Below are 18,318 nucleotides of genomic sequence, written 5' to 3' on the forward strand. Positions count from 1 at the left end.
GAAAGTAGGAGATGTTTTTTTTTTTACCTGTCATGTTTCGACTGACTATCTTTTGTGGAGTTCCTCATGGGGCGTGGTCAACCTGACAGACCTGCCAGTTGTCAGGTTGACCACGCCCCAGGAGGAACTCCACAAAAGATACGTCACAGCGATCAGCTGACACCTCTGAAGAAGACTGAAGTTGTCAGTTGAAACATGTCAGGTAAAAAAAACATCTCCTACTTTCCCTTGTCTGAACAAAAGAAACTAAGGATAATATTCAGAAGACAAAATGAATTTGCTGGAAGTAATATACCTTCTACCTAATGTGCCAACATGAAAGCCTGGCCCTGCACGTTACAGGTTGGCAGTCCTGTTTGTCCATTCTACCTGCATCTCCCACGTACTCCGCATCAGTGTATAACAAGTCAGAACCCTCACTCCCATATGGCTATTGCTGTTTTGCGATCAATGTGTTCTGTTCTTCTGTCAGGTCAGTGTAATGCAAGAATGACTGGAGCCAAAAAAGACTAAAAACACTTTAACCTAAAAGTTTTCCCTTTTGTTTTTTTTACTGCCAATATAGAGCCTTTCTCCATGAACATTTGTCTTTTAAAGGGGTGAGTGGGAGGTATCACTCGAAAAACTGACGTCAATGCCTACCTTCTATTGTTGATATTATTGAGTGCCAGTTTTTTCCTGTTCAGGTTTTGCTTGTTTTTGTAGAACTCACACATTGTGGCTCCTAGTGATGGGAATTGATAAGATTTTATTGATACCAATGCTGTTATTGATTCTGCTTATCTGTATTTTTATATCAGTTCCCTTCCTGATTTTTGATCAATTTTCTGTTTGGAAAGGGGGCCAACACAGGTTTTGAGCATCAATTCAACTTTGTTATTATATCTGAGTCGGAACACAGTAAAGGACGAGAGAGACAGACAGAGAGGGAGAGAGAGAGACTTTGTTTGATCATGAAACCCAGTGTTACTGTACAATTCTCTGGCTTATCAGTGAAGTATATCAACTACACTGCAGAATGAAGTCTCTGCTAGCAGTGACAAACAGACTGACAGCTGTCTTACATGAACAGGTAGAGTGCAGGTTAAATGCACATCTGCTGGTTCACCTTATGAAAGGTGTATGAAATGAAATCATCATTGGCTAGATTTGAACATCCTTAACCCATAAGAATCCACAGTGACACAGGTGTCACAAACATCTTAAATGTTCTATTAATGTTCATGTATGTTTTCTCAAGTACATAAGTGTGTTTTTCAGTGTTCTACAGCTACAGTAGCTTGTTGAGAAGCCATGAAATGAGGCAGTGTTATTTATATTTATTTATTATTGATTTTTTATTATTTTGTTACTTAAAACAAATCTGAAATGGAATTTGTAGTCTAACAGCACTATTAATGTCACAATCAATTTTTATATATGTTGTGGAGATGCAAAGAAAAAAGCAAATTTGTGTTTTTGTAAGTCAAGTCAAGTCAAGTCAAACTTTATTTATAGAGCACATTTAAAACAACCGGGGTTGACCAAAGTGCTTTACAGATATCACTGTAAACAGAAAAGGTGTCTAGTTTATTCATTCAAAAATAAGAAAAATCATAAACATAAATTCCATAAACGCCCAACGTAACATATATGTCAGATCAAAGATCTTTGACATTTAGGGCTAATATTTTTTTTAAAAACATCATAAATGTGTTCTATGTGGTTCACTTGGTCTGAGGTATTTCCCCATAATTTTCCTTTAAGGATTACTGGGTCTGGGTTCTTATGGGTTAAGGCAAGTTCCGAAACGAGAATAAAAATGAAATCGTGGAGGTAGCCTATGGAATGATTGGACTTCCGGTTGACTGACATACGTACTCAGAGCTCAGTAGAATTGAGGCATTAGTGTTGGATGATAAACTCTATATATATATACCTTAAACAATTCTCTTTTTTCCACTGATACAGGAAGTACTGTATAGCAAAAAGGATACATAAGCTGTTGCTAGATACATGTGGGATTTTTTGAAAATCCCATATGAAACTTGATTTTTTTTTTTTTTTAAGATATTTTTTGGGCCATTTTTTGGGCTTTATTGATAGGACAGAGTGAAGGGGGAGACAGAGGGGGAGACATGCAGGAAAGGGCTCCGAGTCGGATTTGAAGCCGGGCCGCCCGCTTACGAGGACAATGCCTCTACGGTACACGATCTACCAGGTGTGCCACCGGGAAGGCCTGAAACTTGATTTTATTGTCTAACATTTCATTCATTTTTTTTAATCCATACATGAGTAAAAACACAGTTTAGACGCTTTGATGAACTTGGAAGAGACTGTGTGGTTAATCAGTTTATTCCAACATACTGTGGCCAAGGTAAGGCAGTCTTTGTCGAAAGACAACTGCCACCTGAGTAAGTGACCAAGAACAAATAAAACTTAGTGTTTGTACCTTGAAGCCTGTATGTCACAGTTACTGTGATGAACTGTGTGAAAGTAAGGAATGTTTTTACAGTTTGATCAACAGACTTTTGTACAGTAGCTAATGTGAAGGTTTGAAGAAGTATGTCTCCTATAGTGGTTGTTGTGAGACATAACAAACAATATACTGATTGGAGGCTTTCAGACAAAATCAGGGCTTTTTTTTTTCCAGTGTCAAAAGTTATACTGAAGAATCAATGTGGACATGAGGACATGACCATAACCAACCTTAAAAACAAACGTAACCAGGAATGTTTTCATGATGCTGAATGCTTTGTGTGTTTGACTTTACCTATGACGGTTATACCAACATGACTAAAAAGATTCACAGCTGTGACTCACAGTCCTTTAAAGAGCAACGAAATGGTAAATTGGAGCTGGCTCCATTGACGTAAAAGTAGAGTGTACATCAAACAGTTTGAGGTGATGGTATGAAATCGTTATCTTAAAGGTGCAAAACAGAAAGATTTCTGCTGCCTCACAGCACAAAATACCCTTAAAATGTACGAAGAGGGGTTGGAAGGGTTCCTGATCAATCCCAATGACTCAGTTATTGCTTCCGGAAATGTCTGGGTGGTGAAACTCAGTTTCAACCAGCACCCTTTAACGGCCCTGACAACTAACTGATCAGATATTCCTGTCTTATAACATCACTTGAGCCACGAGAAACAATAGTGAGTGACTGTAGTGTCCAGTCTGCCCTCAAAGATGACAGAGAAGCAGATGCAGCTACACTGTAAGCTGTACAGCAGTTAGCAAATTTAGTTTACATCTCAAACCTACAGACTGATATTCTGCATTTAAGAACCTGCTGTAATAGATGAGTCCCTACATAGTGTTATCTCCATCCCTGGAGAGTTAACTCGCTCAGCGAAGTGTACATTTTATGACAGCCTGGCAGACAGAAGTCACAGGTGGTGATGCGAGAGGAAGCTGTGACAGGCGAGCTGGGTACCGAAGCTAGGAGTGGCTCGAATATACCTGCTATAAACCCAATCTTTCTTTTTCATCAACAAGCTGAACAACATGACACTGTGGATTACAAACCACTGCACAGATAGCTGCATTATGGTGATATCAGAAAGCAGGCTGCAAGAAAACATCTCAACTTAGCTTAGCCATGGAGCTAGCAGGCAGCATCATCTGCCGTGCAGACTGCATATCTGACTCTGCATCACATCCGCCTGTGTCTCCTTTCTGCCCTGCTCTTGTTCTCTGTGCAATCCGCTGAGCAAGTAATCTCTAAATTTTCACAGGGACCCCTTAATTGCAACAGTGTCTTATAGACAATGTCAGTCTTTCATTTGGAAAATTTGCAACCTATTTTTTGAGGACATTTCAATGTTTTTATTGTGTCTAATTGTACACGGTCTTGACAGGTGTTAACGCTGCATTTACTAAATTATGCATTGCTTGCACAAGCTGAAATACTGTCCACTATTTTTTGGGAATACCAACTGCAAGCTGCACATTTGATCTTCCACTGTCCATTTCAATACCTTAACTTTTAATCGCTTATACACAACTTGACCAATGTGTGAAACTGTGCCTGCCTAATAAGCATTTGTCAAGTCAGAAATGACTACTTGTAGTACCGGCTTTCATCATTGCTTGTGCTGCCAGGGAAAATTAGGGATTTCAGTCGATAACTCAAAACTTTTTTTCTCTCTCAATCATATGCTGGCTCCCTAAATTGGCACTACTGATTTTGATAATTGTTCTTATAAAGTAAATTCATATAGACTTTACATCAAATTGACACAAATTGTCCTGATACATTAGAGAGAGGTGGCCTAGAAACATAGCAGGCAAAAGGGAATCTCAGTCACAATAACCAATATCTAGAACTCCTCACAGTTGGCCTTCCAACCTCAAAATAATGCATGAATATATGCTTCTCCTGGCAGGGGGTTTAAGCTTGAGTTTTTTGTTTGACCTCATAAAGTATCTTTGATTGTTCACCACAAAGCCCTGTTTGTGTAGTATATTGATTTGACTGAGGTTTTTAGGTCAAAAATTGAGTGAGTTTACACACAATGTAAGGAAGAAGGGCTTTTTTTTTTTCTACAGACATGACATTTTGATTACCTCAGTTGGACAAATTTGTATCCTCATCTTTATGGCCAGCAGGGTTTTGATGAGTCATTTTGAAAGTGACTAAGGTTCCTGTCATGGATGTATTTTTGCTTCTCTATTCTTCTGTCGGTTTATGTTCGAATGATGTCGGGTCAGCATGTTGCTTTAGCGTGCTACTTATATTACAGGCTTTACATGTCACATGTCAGAAACAATGCACCCTCATGCATTTGTTGTTGTTGTTGTTGTTGTTGTTGGTGTTGTTGTTTTTTTTTTTTTTTTTCAAATGTAAATCTGTTTCTGTCTGAGACATTTTAAGTTGTCAAAGCAGAATAAGTACAGCTGGAATTGATAATGTTAATGATGGCTGCATTCATTTAAGTGAGCCAGTTTCAGGGCTTTGATTATGTGCATGCTGACTTCCTGACCTGACCCACTGGATATATAAATTGAAGGAGGCATCATAAACATCAATACCTGTGGTTTTCTGGCTTTGACATGTCAAAAATGGCTGCCATGTAAATGGTTTATTAACTGAGCAGCGCTACTCAGAGCCAGGTGCTGAAAAATCATTTCAGACACAATTCAGGTTTGATCTAGTCCTGTTTTAGAGTTTACAGTTTTCGTACTATAAATGCATTTAAAAAGACATAGTTCTGGAGAAGGCACCTTTTTGCGAAGGCACAAAAGACCCCCAAAAAAGCCAGAATTTGAAGATACAGCCCTCCCTCAGCAGCACTTCCCTTTCTGTCTTAAGCCTCTCCCACTAGATGACCATGGGCTCATGCACATGCTTCATATAACGTCATGTACGAGTACTAGCCATTCTTTCAATAATCCAAATTGTAATTGCCCTAGCCAGCTGGCTAGAGATAGCTTTAGCTATCATTACAAAGCTAGCCAGAACTAAACAATAAAACTTTGCTATTAGATTATCCTTTAATGCTTGAGCTCCAGAGGGCCACATTTTCACTCCATCTCTGACACGCATGAGCGATACTGGCATGTGCTTTATTGTGTTTAGTTGCCAAGTTTCCATCCAAACTTCTTGCAAACGAAAATGCGCATGAATGCTTGTTTCCATCCATCGACTTCTTATCGGATCAGATGAATTTTAAAGCCACGTATGAACAGCCTCTAAGGCTATGTTTACACTGCTGTTAAATGCTCAATATGGATTTTTTGCTCAGATCTAATTTTTTTGTTTGGCTGTTCACATTATTTTTTAAATGGGCCTATATCAGTCACATTCTGACTCACAGTCCTGAACTCCTGTGCAGAAGAACAATAACAAAGATGTCACTCAAAGTAAACTGTGTACAGAAGTAAACATGGAGGCTACTGAAAATGGTGTTTACGGTGGAAGCCGGCGAAGTTATGAGCAGATGATAACAAGAAGAAGGATGAGGAGAAAGAGAGCAACGTTTTTTAACAATGGCTTTTTGTGGATTGATGGCTGCTATGTCTGTACGGCGGTGTGTGTGGATGAGGAGTCAGAGCCAGGAGCCGTGGTGTGACGTGCCCCTATGCTTCTGAACACAGACTGGTTACGGTATGACCATTCAAGTTTAGCTTGCACAGAAATGTCAACCCAAATACTTTAAACTGAAGTCTTAAACCTCACTGTCCTTCGATTGAGCACCTCCATCACAGCTGTCTGCCATGTTTGTAATCATTGCGTCTGAGTGATTCCCCCCACACCAGCGCAGAATTGTGACTCATAAAATGTGACATGACTGAGGTCATATTGGAAAAACATCAGACCTGTATCCAGTTTAGGACCACATATGAAAGAGGTCCAGGTTTTGATTTGAAAAAATGGATTCCATGTAATTTGTCACACTGTTGTAAAAAAAAAATCTGAGTCACATATGAGTAAAAAAATCAGATTTGGACTGCTTTTGCCTGCAGTCTGAATTTAAGTCTCCACTGCTAGTTTGTGTGCATATGTCATCCGTGTGTCTGCCTGGCAAACAACACACATAGTGACTACTGTAACTTTGTGTCAGTAGGAAGGCAGATTTAAAGCTATAGTCTTTGATATATTGGCACATATCTTATAGCTCAAGTTTCTGCTGCACCAGCAAGTTGTCTCTAAAGCTCTGTTTTTTCGCTTTGTTCGTGGCTATCACGACCAACTGCTGGATGGCGCTCACAATGGAGAGCTATGGAGCAACACAGTGCATGCCAGGCTGACAAACAGCTGACATAGGCACACAGCTTGAACACAACTTGCTAGTGTTTAAGCCCTCCAGTAAGCAAAAGAACATATGGTTGCACATGTCACCCCATGAGTTGTATTTACTTTTATTTTTTTGTATTTACATTTTTTATAAAATGGATATTAATGTGTCAAAATCATTGTAGTCGGATATAAGCTAACAGTTAACTATTAACATCCCTAATATAAACCTTTATAAGCTACCTTCAGTGTTTAAAGAGCCATAAAATATATTTTGTAGGGTATCCCTTCGTTTTGGCATCAACATACACCAAACATGAGAAAACAAGAGGGTGATGAAGTGTGTATTGAATAACGTTGCGATTACACAGGAATGCCTGAGTTTTCCTTTTTAACACTGAATGCTTTTTGTCTGAGAGTTCTTGCATGTTTGAGAGTTACTGTGTGTGTAGGCAGAGCCTGCAGTCTTACGGGGGTTTAAGCCTTTAAGAGAGAAGAGTATAATGCATCGGGGCCCTTCGTTGAGCATTCTATAATGTGCGGCTGCTTATCTGTCCTTGTCTGTGGCTCTGGAGAGCAGCAGACATTAAGTATCGCTAAGGAAATGTGGCACTATATCTTTTTCTCCTGTTAAAAAACAACAACTATGCAGTGGGAATAGGAATCAGTCATTGATCAATCATTGGTCAACTAATGTGTTTCTTTTTCTTTGGTTGTTTCTCAAAAGAAGAGCTGTTTTTTTTCTCATCGCAGAGATTAAGGCTCATGATTCACCACAGAGCAAAGTCAGTGCATTAATTATTTAATGCGCATTACTGTGTGTAAAGAATTTAATGGAATACATCTCACAGATATGAAAGTAGGTTACAGAATGCAAAATATTTTATTGAAATGATTCTGAACAGTTCAACTTAGCAAATATTGAGAAGTTATTTGAGCAAGTGAAGCCAAATACAGAGGCCATGCAAATAAATCATAGGCCATAGTTGTTTAAAATGGACTTTAAAATATTTAGCTAAAATATGTTTCCCCTCCCTGAAGGCTATACACTGCCAGTATATCTCCATTGAACACTTGCTCCTCTCTAAACCCTCTTCTTTTGTGCAAGTGAATAGAAGTGAATAGGGCACATTTTTCTCTGCTCAAAGCAATAAAACAAAAGGGATTTAATTACTTTTGTAATTCTTTTGGCTGGACTACAAGACAAAACAAGCCAACCAGAAAAGAGACTATAGCTGTTTCTGTCTGATGGAAGACAGCCTTCCATCCATTTGTCCTTCCATCCTTCCATCTGTCCATCCTTTCATCCATCCATCCATCATCCATCCTTTCGTCCATCCATCCATGCATCCATTCATTCATTCATCCATCCATCCATCCATCCTTTCGTCCATCCATGCATCCATCCATCCATCCATCCTTTCATCCATCCATCCATCCTCCATCCATCCATCCATCCTTTCATCCATCCATCCATCCATCCATCCATCCTTTCGTCCATCCATCCATCCATCCTTTCGTCCATCCATCCATCCATCCATCCATCCATCCATCCATCCTTTCTTCCGTCCGTCCGTCCGTCCATCCATCCATCCATCCATCCATCCATCCATCCTTTCTTCCGTCCGTCCGTCCGTCCGTCCGTCCATCCATCCATCCATCCATCCATCCATCCATCCATTTTCAAAACCACTTATCCTCTTGAGAGTCATGAAGGGTGCCACGAAAAAAAAAACATCTGTGAGTCTAAACATCCTGAGTGAAAAAAACAAAGTTAGAGAATGCATTGCTTAGAGTACGGCCAGAATAATTACTGCTGTGTGTGGATGTTTTCTACGTGGCTGTCCATATTCAATGGTTGGTTTTGCTCTATTGGTTTGGTGAGTCATGCATTTATCTACTTTTCCTCTATCTCTATCTCACTGTGTTGGTGAGTCACCAGTACTGTGAGGATTGTGGGTCCTCAGTTCAGATGGAAGTTCAGGGGACTCCAACATTCTGATTCCCTGTGTGTGAGGACAACACATGAATCACAAAGACAATATTTACGTACACAAACATGCTTTTTGTGTTGAAATAAAAGTTTGATCAGAGGAGGCAAAAGCTTGCATGTGGTGTCAGAGCTGGATAGATTCCAATAGCTGCAAATTACAAAACAAAATGACGTGTTGTTATTTGCAGTGTGTTCATTCAATAGATTATACTGATCGAGCGCTTGTCATCTGTCATCTAGACTGTGTCAAAGAAGTGGACGTAGCCTCATGAACTTCAAAGTAAAAGCAATGAGGAAGTGCCTTAAATCTGCATTCTTTTCAATGGCCAGCAGGGGGAGACTGAAAAAAAGTCTGATGGTACAGGTGTAAATGTCTGCCTCTGTATGTGTCTATGAGTGAATTATCTGACGTCTTACTTGATTTATTACCTCAGAAAACATTTTCCTAACGAGTTTATGGTCTCAATCACTAGTTTTAAGTCTTCTTCAATCCCGCATGATGTTCATTTTGAAAATTACGGTCCATTTAAAGTAAAATAGCTTATAAAGTAGGGTATGCTTTAGGACATGACTACCTTGTGGTTACATCCACTTCTTTTATACAGTCTACAATGTGTGTTGTCAATCTGAAGGCCACATGCCATTGGCCTTATTTTGTTTAAGTGAATGGGAAATACACTCACAAAAGTCAAAGTCTCCATCTTCATGTCCAATTTGGTTCTTCTCATGTACTATATTTTTGTGGCCATTTTGAAGCTGAATGCTGATTTGAAAGAAATTAATATGAAAGCATAGTCTGTTTTGGGTCCTCTAAATGTATATCTTAGTAAACTGATACATGTCTATGTTACATATATGAATTATTTTTCCCTTCTCTGCAAATTTAAGCTGTGCCACAAGTAGGCCTGTCACAATAACACATTTTTTAGGGCGATATATTTTCCAAGAAACTATCACGATAAACGATAGTATCGTTGTATCGATGTTGTTTAGTTTTACAACAAAATTAGAGCATAATAAGTACATTCTTTTCCACAACAATTCATTTTTTAATCTTGAGATTGATTAAACAATGGAATTGAAATGTGGAATATAAATATTAAAATATCCTAGATAAATGAAACAAATAAACTAGACCAAAACAAATAAAAATAGACTTTAAGGCTCTGTTAACAAAACATTGCAATGAGATAATCTAATCTTATAATATGTATTACATTATTTTTTTATTAAATTAACATATAAACAGCTGGAATTGCTGCTTGGGAAAAATAGTTGGGTTTTTTTCGGCAATTCATACTGCCTGTCCAACATTTACAGCATTCCTTTAAACACAAAAAAACACAAAAAGTAATTCATGTAAGCGACAATATATTGAGTCCAGAAAAAAATGATCATGTCCATTTTTTTAATATTTTGAATGATAAGTCAATGAATTATCGTGACCTAGCCACAAGTCAATATTGTTGCAAACTGTAGTCGCTAAAAACCACACACTGGCAGCTTTATCGAAAAAATTTTATGTGGATTTTCTGCAGGGATGCAGATTTGGAGTAAAAGAATGAGGGGAGTACTGAAGATGTCTACCATTTGTAATTGTTCTTGGTTAAATAAATGCCTGCATGTGTGTTTACATGGTTAGTGTGTCAGCCGCTCTGAGCCGCAGAGTCCAGGGTGTGTGGTGCCGGGATCCCTGAGTTAATAGATTTCTGTCCCTGGTGCTTTTAGCGTGTTGATCTCCTGCTGACGGTTTCACACTCTGATTTAAGCACAGAGATGGGGGCATGGGCGGCTTAGAATAGAGCCTCCTTAACACTGCAAACATTTGGTTAATGTACCTTATTACTCCCCCATTGAGCTGATTTTCACTTTCCATTCACTCGCTGCTAGAAAAGCACCTCTGAAATTCCATGTCTCGCACGGGCCATTGATATTTATGCTTGCCGACGCAATTTGTTTAATTCCACACAGAAATATTTCTATCCTAATTTCCTCCCTCATCAGACGTGGGAGGAATAAGAGGTCCATAAGAAGACCCTCTGATATTAATTACACTGTATGTTCTATATCTTCATTTCCTCCTCGTGTGGCCTGTTCTCTGCTTCTGTTTTCTTTCCAAACATGGATGCTTGCAGAGTCTTTTGTTGTGCTAGGCTGTTTGTTGTGCTTCCCTTTTGCTCCCGTCTCTGTAATGTTATTTTACGTTCTCCGCTAAGCATCACACAATACTCCATCCTCCACGCTGCCTGCCTCGTCCTCCTCTCTGTCTCTTTCTCTCCCTCTGTAGATATTTGTGTTTCTGTATCTGTGCCTCTCTTCTTCACTCTGTTTCCTCTCATCCCCTTCCCACACACACTCAGTGTCCTTGTACTGTGGGCAGTGTACATGTGCACAGAAGCACTTGAGACAACTTTTTTTTTTTTTCATACCGGCAAGCCACTTAGCAGCTTTATATAGCAACTACCCAAGGAGAGGATTAACAGCAGGAAACATCAACAGACAGGCTTGCAGTGATATAGAACACACACTCACGCAAACACAAGCAAACACACGCTTCTCATCGTATACTGAGCCTCGGCCAAACACACAGTGCACCCCTATCATCTACCTTTTTTTTGTAATACATTGCCATGTTAGTCATCCAGCAGATGCTCTTCTCCTCATGGGATTGCAGTGTACAGTATGGCTTTTCATCACACTGAGCGAGCCAAAAGCATATTTGACTTTGAAAAATCCAGTTGAGCCTGCGAGTCTTCTTTCTCGCCGTTATTTGATCACATCTTTTGTCTCGGTCAGGTGGGGCAGTTTGTGTCGGTTTGGTGCTCACGGGGCATCGCTCACAGCCGCTCCGCTCTTAAATCACCAGATCAGAGAGCAATCGCACACGTTTAGAGCCACAGAAACATGCGGCGTGCACTCTTGCTCTTCTGTGCACACAACTGCTCCTCACCTCACCTCACAAACACACACACATTCACACACTCGTACATTCTTCATTATCATTCCAGAACTGATAGGCTCTAATTATCTGCCTTGGCTCTGATTAGTCTCTCTGTAACAAGCTAATTAGATGGAGCCTTGTAAAATCATCACCACCATTACCACAGAGACGTGGTTGGGAAAGACACCAACAAGCAGGAGGCAAGGAATGTGTCTTGCACTGCTCCCCGCATAGATTTGATAGTCAACTAAATGTTAAGTGCTGGAGCTCTGATTTCTTTTTGATTAAGTGCCTTTTAAACCCTTCTACTTTGCAAAAGAATCTTTATCCTTTCTCATTATTCATCACGGAAGGATTGTTCCATCTTACAGGGCAGGATGATCTGGCTTAAATTGCATAAACTGCCGCTGCCGACATTTTAAGAGATAGCATCTGAACATTGATTAGTTTCTCTGCCCCCATGATACAGTGGCTATTTATCCAAAACGAACTATCGCCAGATCCGAGTCGGAACTTTTCTCTCTGTGCAGAGCAACTTTAAAGCCCGGGCAGAAAGCTAGATTAATTCTCTCCTCTAGCTTCTTCCTCTCTCTGTTATTATCCCTCTAACAATCCTTTTAGGAGCTGTCACACAATTTACAGCTATTGTGTTTCAGTTGTGAACACTCTGGAGCTAGTCTGGTGCGCAACACATTGTATTTCCCATCAAAATGCATCTTAACTGTAAGCCAGTTAAAAAAGAAATTGTGATCCCAGCATCTGTTTCCTGCTTTGCAACTCATTTGAGCGATCGCGACTGTAGGTGCAGTAAAAGATTTATTACAGCAATTTATACAGTTTGAAGACTTTATTCCATCCGCTGTAAGCATGTACCGCTGCTCATTACCAATGTATAGTTTTCTATTATCTGCTACAATAGACTTTGAAGAGACACTATGTTACAGAATATTAAGGAAACCAGCGAAGTAGAACTGTTTTGTGCAGGACATCTGTTGTGTCGACCCTCAGCTAGTGAAAGGATGCACAGAAAGCCCCTGCTGCTTTTGTCTTAGATTAAAAAGTACATATATAGCCCGTGGTCACACACAGGAGAGCTTTTACATAATGGGATTTGGAAATCCATAGTTACTTTTAGCCCTTAGGTAGCTCACCTCACGTGCTTAAGTGTGCACTGGTGTGTGTTTGTGTGTGTGTGTGTGAGAGAGAGAGAGACAGGAAGAAGAAGAGAGACATGCTCATGTCAGACACATCAAGTATGCAAGCATGAGTCTGGACGACTTGCCTGCATGTCAGATCCTTGTGAATGTGTTTATGTGTGTGTTTGTGTTTGTCCTGGCAGGGGTTCTTCCTCTCTGGGGTAAGGCAGATGGCCTCTGTGGAGCACAGCCTACTGAACTGGTTGGCAGCTCTTCTGACATTCCGCCATGACACGTTGACACAAGATCACAGCCAATATTTGCGGAAATAGTGTCTTAGCTCACAATGCTGTGACTTGCTCTACTTTGCAGGAATAGAGTCTACACAAAAAGTGGCCTAGATTGTGACCGTGACGCTGTCAGGAGTTTTTTGTGCACATTGTTTCCACATTGTGTCGTTGTATTTAATGTGGATAACGATCCCAAACTATCAGTTCCAGTAAAAAAAAAAGCACACTGCTGTCATAGAGACTGCAACGCAGTCGCACACCGCTTCTCCTTGGGCGCTGCTGTGCACTCTTGCTGTCTGCCCAGACTCAGGGTGAGCGAGTTGGTAATTGGATTCCTGGAATCTTCTTATTCACTCCAGTGAGGCAGTGTGCAGGCGACAAAATGCCTGCAGCCATGAGGCATCATCCTTAGGCCCCTGTGGGAAGATCAAGGTAGCTTTACACAGCCTTGGTAGATGAGACTGAGCCTGAATCTCTCTCCCATGGGAACCTGGATGTCTGGATACCTGGATGGGAGTCGTGATGGAGAATGGATGGATGACGTCACGTCCACTATCCTCCACCATGTACCCAAGCAGCACTCTTGACATCCACTTACAACAATCTCCCAAACCCTGGCAGCTATGGTGAAGCAAAAAGGAAGGGGAAAGATAGCGAGGAAATTGCAGCGTTAACGATAGTGTGGTAATTGACTTTGACCAAAACTCTGAGCTGAATCAAGCCTGTGTTGGTATCAGTTTCACATTGCAGATACAAGAATGACTGAGATTTATTCTAATCCTGCAGCATAATGCTTTGCCATCTACTGGAGAGGATTTATATCTTGCATACCTGTACCCTCAGTTGACTCGCTGCTTGTCGGTGCTTCGGATTCCCCTGGCTGCTTGTCTCCCCTCTACACACACAGTTACATGACAGCTGTCACTTTCAGTAACCACAGCTTCATCACTATCTCTGCACTATCCCCCAGGCCCAGACTGGTACCTGAACAAGGTGAAGCTGAAGATCACTGATGTCAACGACAACGTCCCTGAGTGGAATATGAAGCCGTACCCTTACCTGGCTGTAGTGTCCCCGGAGGCCCCCGCGGGAACGTTTGTCTACCAGCTCCAGGCTCATGACGGAGATGAGGGCAAAAGCGGAGAGGTGGAATTCTTTTTGTCGGATGGTAAGCTTTCTGTTCATATGCACACACACACGCCCACACACGCCCACACACACCCACACACACAGGGACATGAAATGTAATGGAGAGTAGTGCTATTAAAACAGGCTGTATTGTTGTTAGAATAGGTTCACAGGCAGGCTATGGAGCCTTGGAAATAAATACAACCAGTCAAACACCAGCATAGTCACTCAGACAGACAGCCACAGGCATTCACACATTCATTCATGCATTCATACTCTCTTTAGGTGTCCATTAGTTTCTCTGTCACTCTGTCACCCTTTCTCTCTCTCTGCCTCCGTATCTCCGTTCCTCTCTCTTCTACACACACACACACACACACACACACACACACACACACACACACATAAGTACGCACACATACACACGCACAAATACGCACACACAGCCAGAGGCTTTCACACATTTATTTATGCACTTATCATGCACTCTGTCTATCTGTCTGCTTCTCTCTGTTTCACACACACACACACACACACACACACACACACACACAGAATCACGCAAGCACATACACACACACACACACACACACACACACAGAATCATGCAAGCACACACACACACACACACACACACACACACAGAATCATGCAAGCATGCACTCACACACACATAGACACACACAGTGGGCTGTTGGAAGTCTGCCAGAGTAGTAGACCCCCTGGTGGTTGAGGGGATAGAGGTTTGTTGGCATGTCAGAGATGGTGGTGTGTGTGCTAATCTTGCCAGTGGGGCTTTACAAAACACTACTGACTTCCTTTGACTCACATTAGTCAATCTCACAACTTGTTATGTGCGTCAAACCACAATTACCAGAAGGTACCCATGGTCTATGATCAGGTTAAAACTTGCGTAAGCACTGGGGTTTACCTAAAAAAACGTGAGCAAACCAAATAGTTTCCCAACAAAGTAATAAATGTATTCATTTAACCCTCTTATGTTGCGCTTAACTTTTAAGACCTCAAGAGGATAAGAGTAGCTGGCCTTTTGATGAGAGAGGTCAGTCTGTCTGATCCTTTTTTTTAGTATTTAACAGTAGGGAAAAAAGTAGATCTTTTATTTAAAGGAACCCTGTTGAGTTCTGTTGTAAACAAACAAAAGTTATTTTCACATTCAGTGTTTCACACTAGAACAAACTGTACGTGTCCTTGAGGTCTAGCCAATGTGTTGAATGTGTTTCCTTCCACATAAAACATTTGCAATGCCCTCTTTCAAATATTTAAAATCATGCATTGTTTACATCTATGTTTTCTTGCCGGCAGCCTTCTTCTTCACTCCCTTTGGCGCTTTGATGTATTTGCCACCAAATATTGCGAAACCAGAATGGCAGAATGTGAACAAAAAAAAAAAAAAATGAAGCCCACTGATGAAAAGGATTGCTCCTAATGGTCAGGAACTAAGCAGGGTTCCAAATGTTACAAAAAAGGTCCTGTATTCCTGCAAGAATTGAAATATTATCAGCAAAAGCATTCTCTACCAGTTGGGCCAGTGTAAACATTTTCAAACAGGTTTAATATTAAGCCAAACACCAAATGCCAGTATATGGACTAAAAGTATCTTTTACACCAGTGAATTTTGTGCGAGGGAACACGAATAAACAAATAATCCGTTCAAATTTGTGAGAGAAATGGAGGCAAAAATTTGTTTCCTGCCATTGTGCCTTTAAATGTGCTCCAGGAGAGACCAATGGTTTCGGGGCTGAAGCCACAGAGGTTAGGAAAAGTACAGGATTAAGAAATGGATAAACACATTATAAGGGTTGGCCTAAATGAGATTTCCTAAAAAAAGAATGTAGAATACCACCAGTCTTATCCTTTAGAGCAGGGCTGGGCAACATTTTATGTGTTGCATTGCTTACCCAGGTTATTTATGCTAATGGGAACAATTGAGACAGTCGCCTCTCTTAGCAAGACTATCAAAGTCGGGCGTCATCTCTGATGATGAAATATGCAGCACAGACGACAGATGTGTATCTGTCAACCCTGATCTGTAACGTAACTTGCTGAAGTTCATAACAGAAAAAGTTTGCTTGCAAGTGGAGCCAAATACATGCCGAAACACCTTTTATTATTTTTTGGGTGTTTTCTTTTGAGTACAATGCAGGACGGACTGAGATGGTCCACAGTCCGGTTCTGGTAATATTCAGTCGCACTTATTTTCCCATGTGTGCTTTTGAGGAACCCTGTTATGCAATAGAGCAATATTCATAACACTTTACATCAAGTTAACTTTTAACTTTTTGCTTATTAACAACTATTTTTTGTGTCAACTTACTTTTATGAACATGTTGCCGCAAGGGACACAACACAGATTCCTGATGATAGTTTAACACTATTCCACTGATTGACAAATTATGGAGGTAATGCACAAATTGATGTAGCAATTTGTTAACAGAAAGCATGAAATGTTGGCTGCTAACTACCAAACATTTATATAAACAATGAGGTTCCAAAGTATTTTTTATAACCTTTATTTAATCAGTTAGTCTCATTTAGTTCAAGATCTCCTTTGCAAGGCAGGTTTGAGTACAGCAGGGGAAGTACAACACACATAAGAATGCAACAAAACACAGCCAGTCGTGAACAAGCACATACATACAGCATCAGAGACACTCACACATCTCTAAAAATGTTGTAGTGTGTAGTTCTCTGCTTGTTGCTCGTGAGGATCAGCCTACTTTTTTCATAAACATTGTGTGTACAGAGATGAGAATGATATTTATCTCTTGTAATGAAATGTAGGGCACAGTGGTAAACTGCATCGAGTTGTTTTAAGCTGGAATAAGCAGAATGTGAGGACAAGAAATCTCAGGAGTCAAACACAGACATAACGGTCAAATGCCTAATTCTGTCCACAAGAAAATATATTCTTATTTATAGATATAAGAAACCAATTTCTGTCTTCAGTTTCCGTTCCAGTTGTTCCACATGAATTCAAAATGGACCGAGGCTGCTATATAACCAAATTCCTACTTTTAAGAGAGAACAACTTAAATTTTAGTACCACTACGTGTATGGGTGGCAGGCAGATTTAAAATAGAATTATGGGTTCTTGAGAATAAAACTCAGTTTGTCTTATCAGCATTCAGCACAAGTTTGAGGTTATGCAGAGACATCTCAAGGATGTTAAAGGCATAATGTAAAAGAGACATGGATTGAGGGAAAGAGCCATGTGCAAAAACAATGGTATCATCTGCATAGAATGTCTTGGAAAGGTCAATGAAATAGTCATGGTGCTTTTCATTATACTCAAAAATATTTTAGAAATAATTTACAATGGCTTCATGAGGAAGGAATTCGGTATGTCTGTTAAGCCTCAAGGTTGGACCGGGGTAATACAACAATTGTTTAAGATTCCTTAGTCTGAATATTCGCTTACATGGTTTTGCCTACTTCTGCTGTGCTGATACCTAGTTTTGTTCATCCTTCCCCAAGCCTGCTTCAATGATATCTAAAGTCCTTCAGGTCAATCTCAACACCTGGTGAAACCAGCCATTCCTTTGGTTTAGACATAATATCAATATCCAGTTTTTGCATTATTCTCACCAACATTGTAACAGATGACAGCTTTCACTAACATTCACTAAGCATGTTGCATCCGTCAGTCGTTAATCGGTCAGTCGTGTTATTTCGCACTATATAACATCAGAAAGATCTGGTTTTATCTGACAGGCAGTGGGCATCTCATGTCTTGACTTCTGTTAATTATGCAGTAAACCAGTAAAACATCTGCAAATGGTATGTGTGTGCCAGTGCAAATGCTGGCGACCGCTCATTGTTCCGACATCCCATTGACCAGACCTATACTGCCCTACAAAGCCTAACTGCAGTAACTAAATTTTTGGTCGAAATGGAGTTATAACTAAATATGAACTCCTTTATGTCTGTTTTATCTTGTGACAAAATTTTAGATTTTAATTTTGCTTTATTTCAGATAAATAATTACATAAAAATTGCAGTAACTACAAAATCCAACTCAAAACCAAAGCAGACCGCAGAAATTGCACTGACCACGGTCTGCTTTGGATATATTTACACATTTAAACATAAAA

The 18,318-nt window shown here is 40.2% G+C and overlaps 1 protein-coding gene across 1 annotated transcript in view; it reads left to right on the forward strand.

Annotated features, from left to right (window-relative positions):
* The window catches only part of LOC131973600 (neural-cadherin-like), a 110,335-nt gene that overhangs the window by 18,251 nt on the left and 73,766 nt on the right, over positions 1 to 18,318 (forward strand). Inside the window, exon 2 of the mRNA XM_059335639.1 lies at positions 14,049 to 14,246. Coding sequence (XP_059191622.1) covers positions 14,049 to 14,246 — 198 coding nt within the window. The remainder of the gene's footprint in view (positions 1 to 14,048; positions 14,247 to 18,318) is intronic.

Source organism: Centropristis striata, chromosome 6 (genome assembly GCF_030273125.1).
Source record: "Centropristis striata isolate RG_2023a ecotype Rhode Island chromosome 6, C.striata_1.0, whole genome shotgun sequence".
Classification (NCBI taxonomy): Eukaryota; Metazoa; Chordata; class Actinopteri; order Perciformes; family Serranidae; genus Centropristis; species Centropristis striata.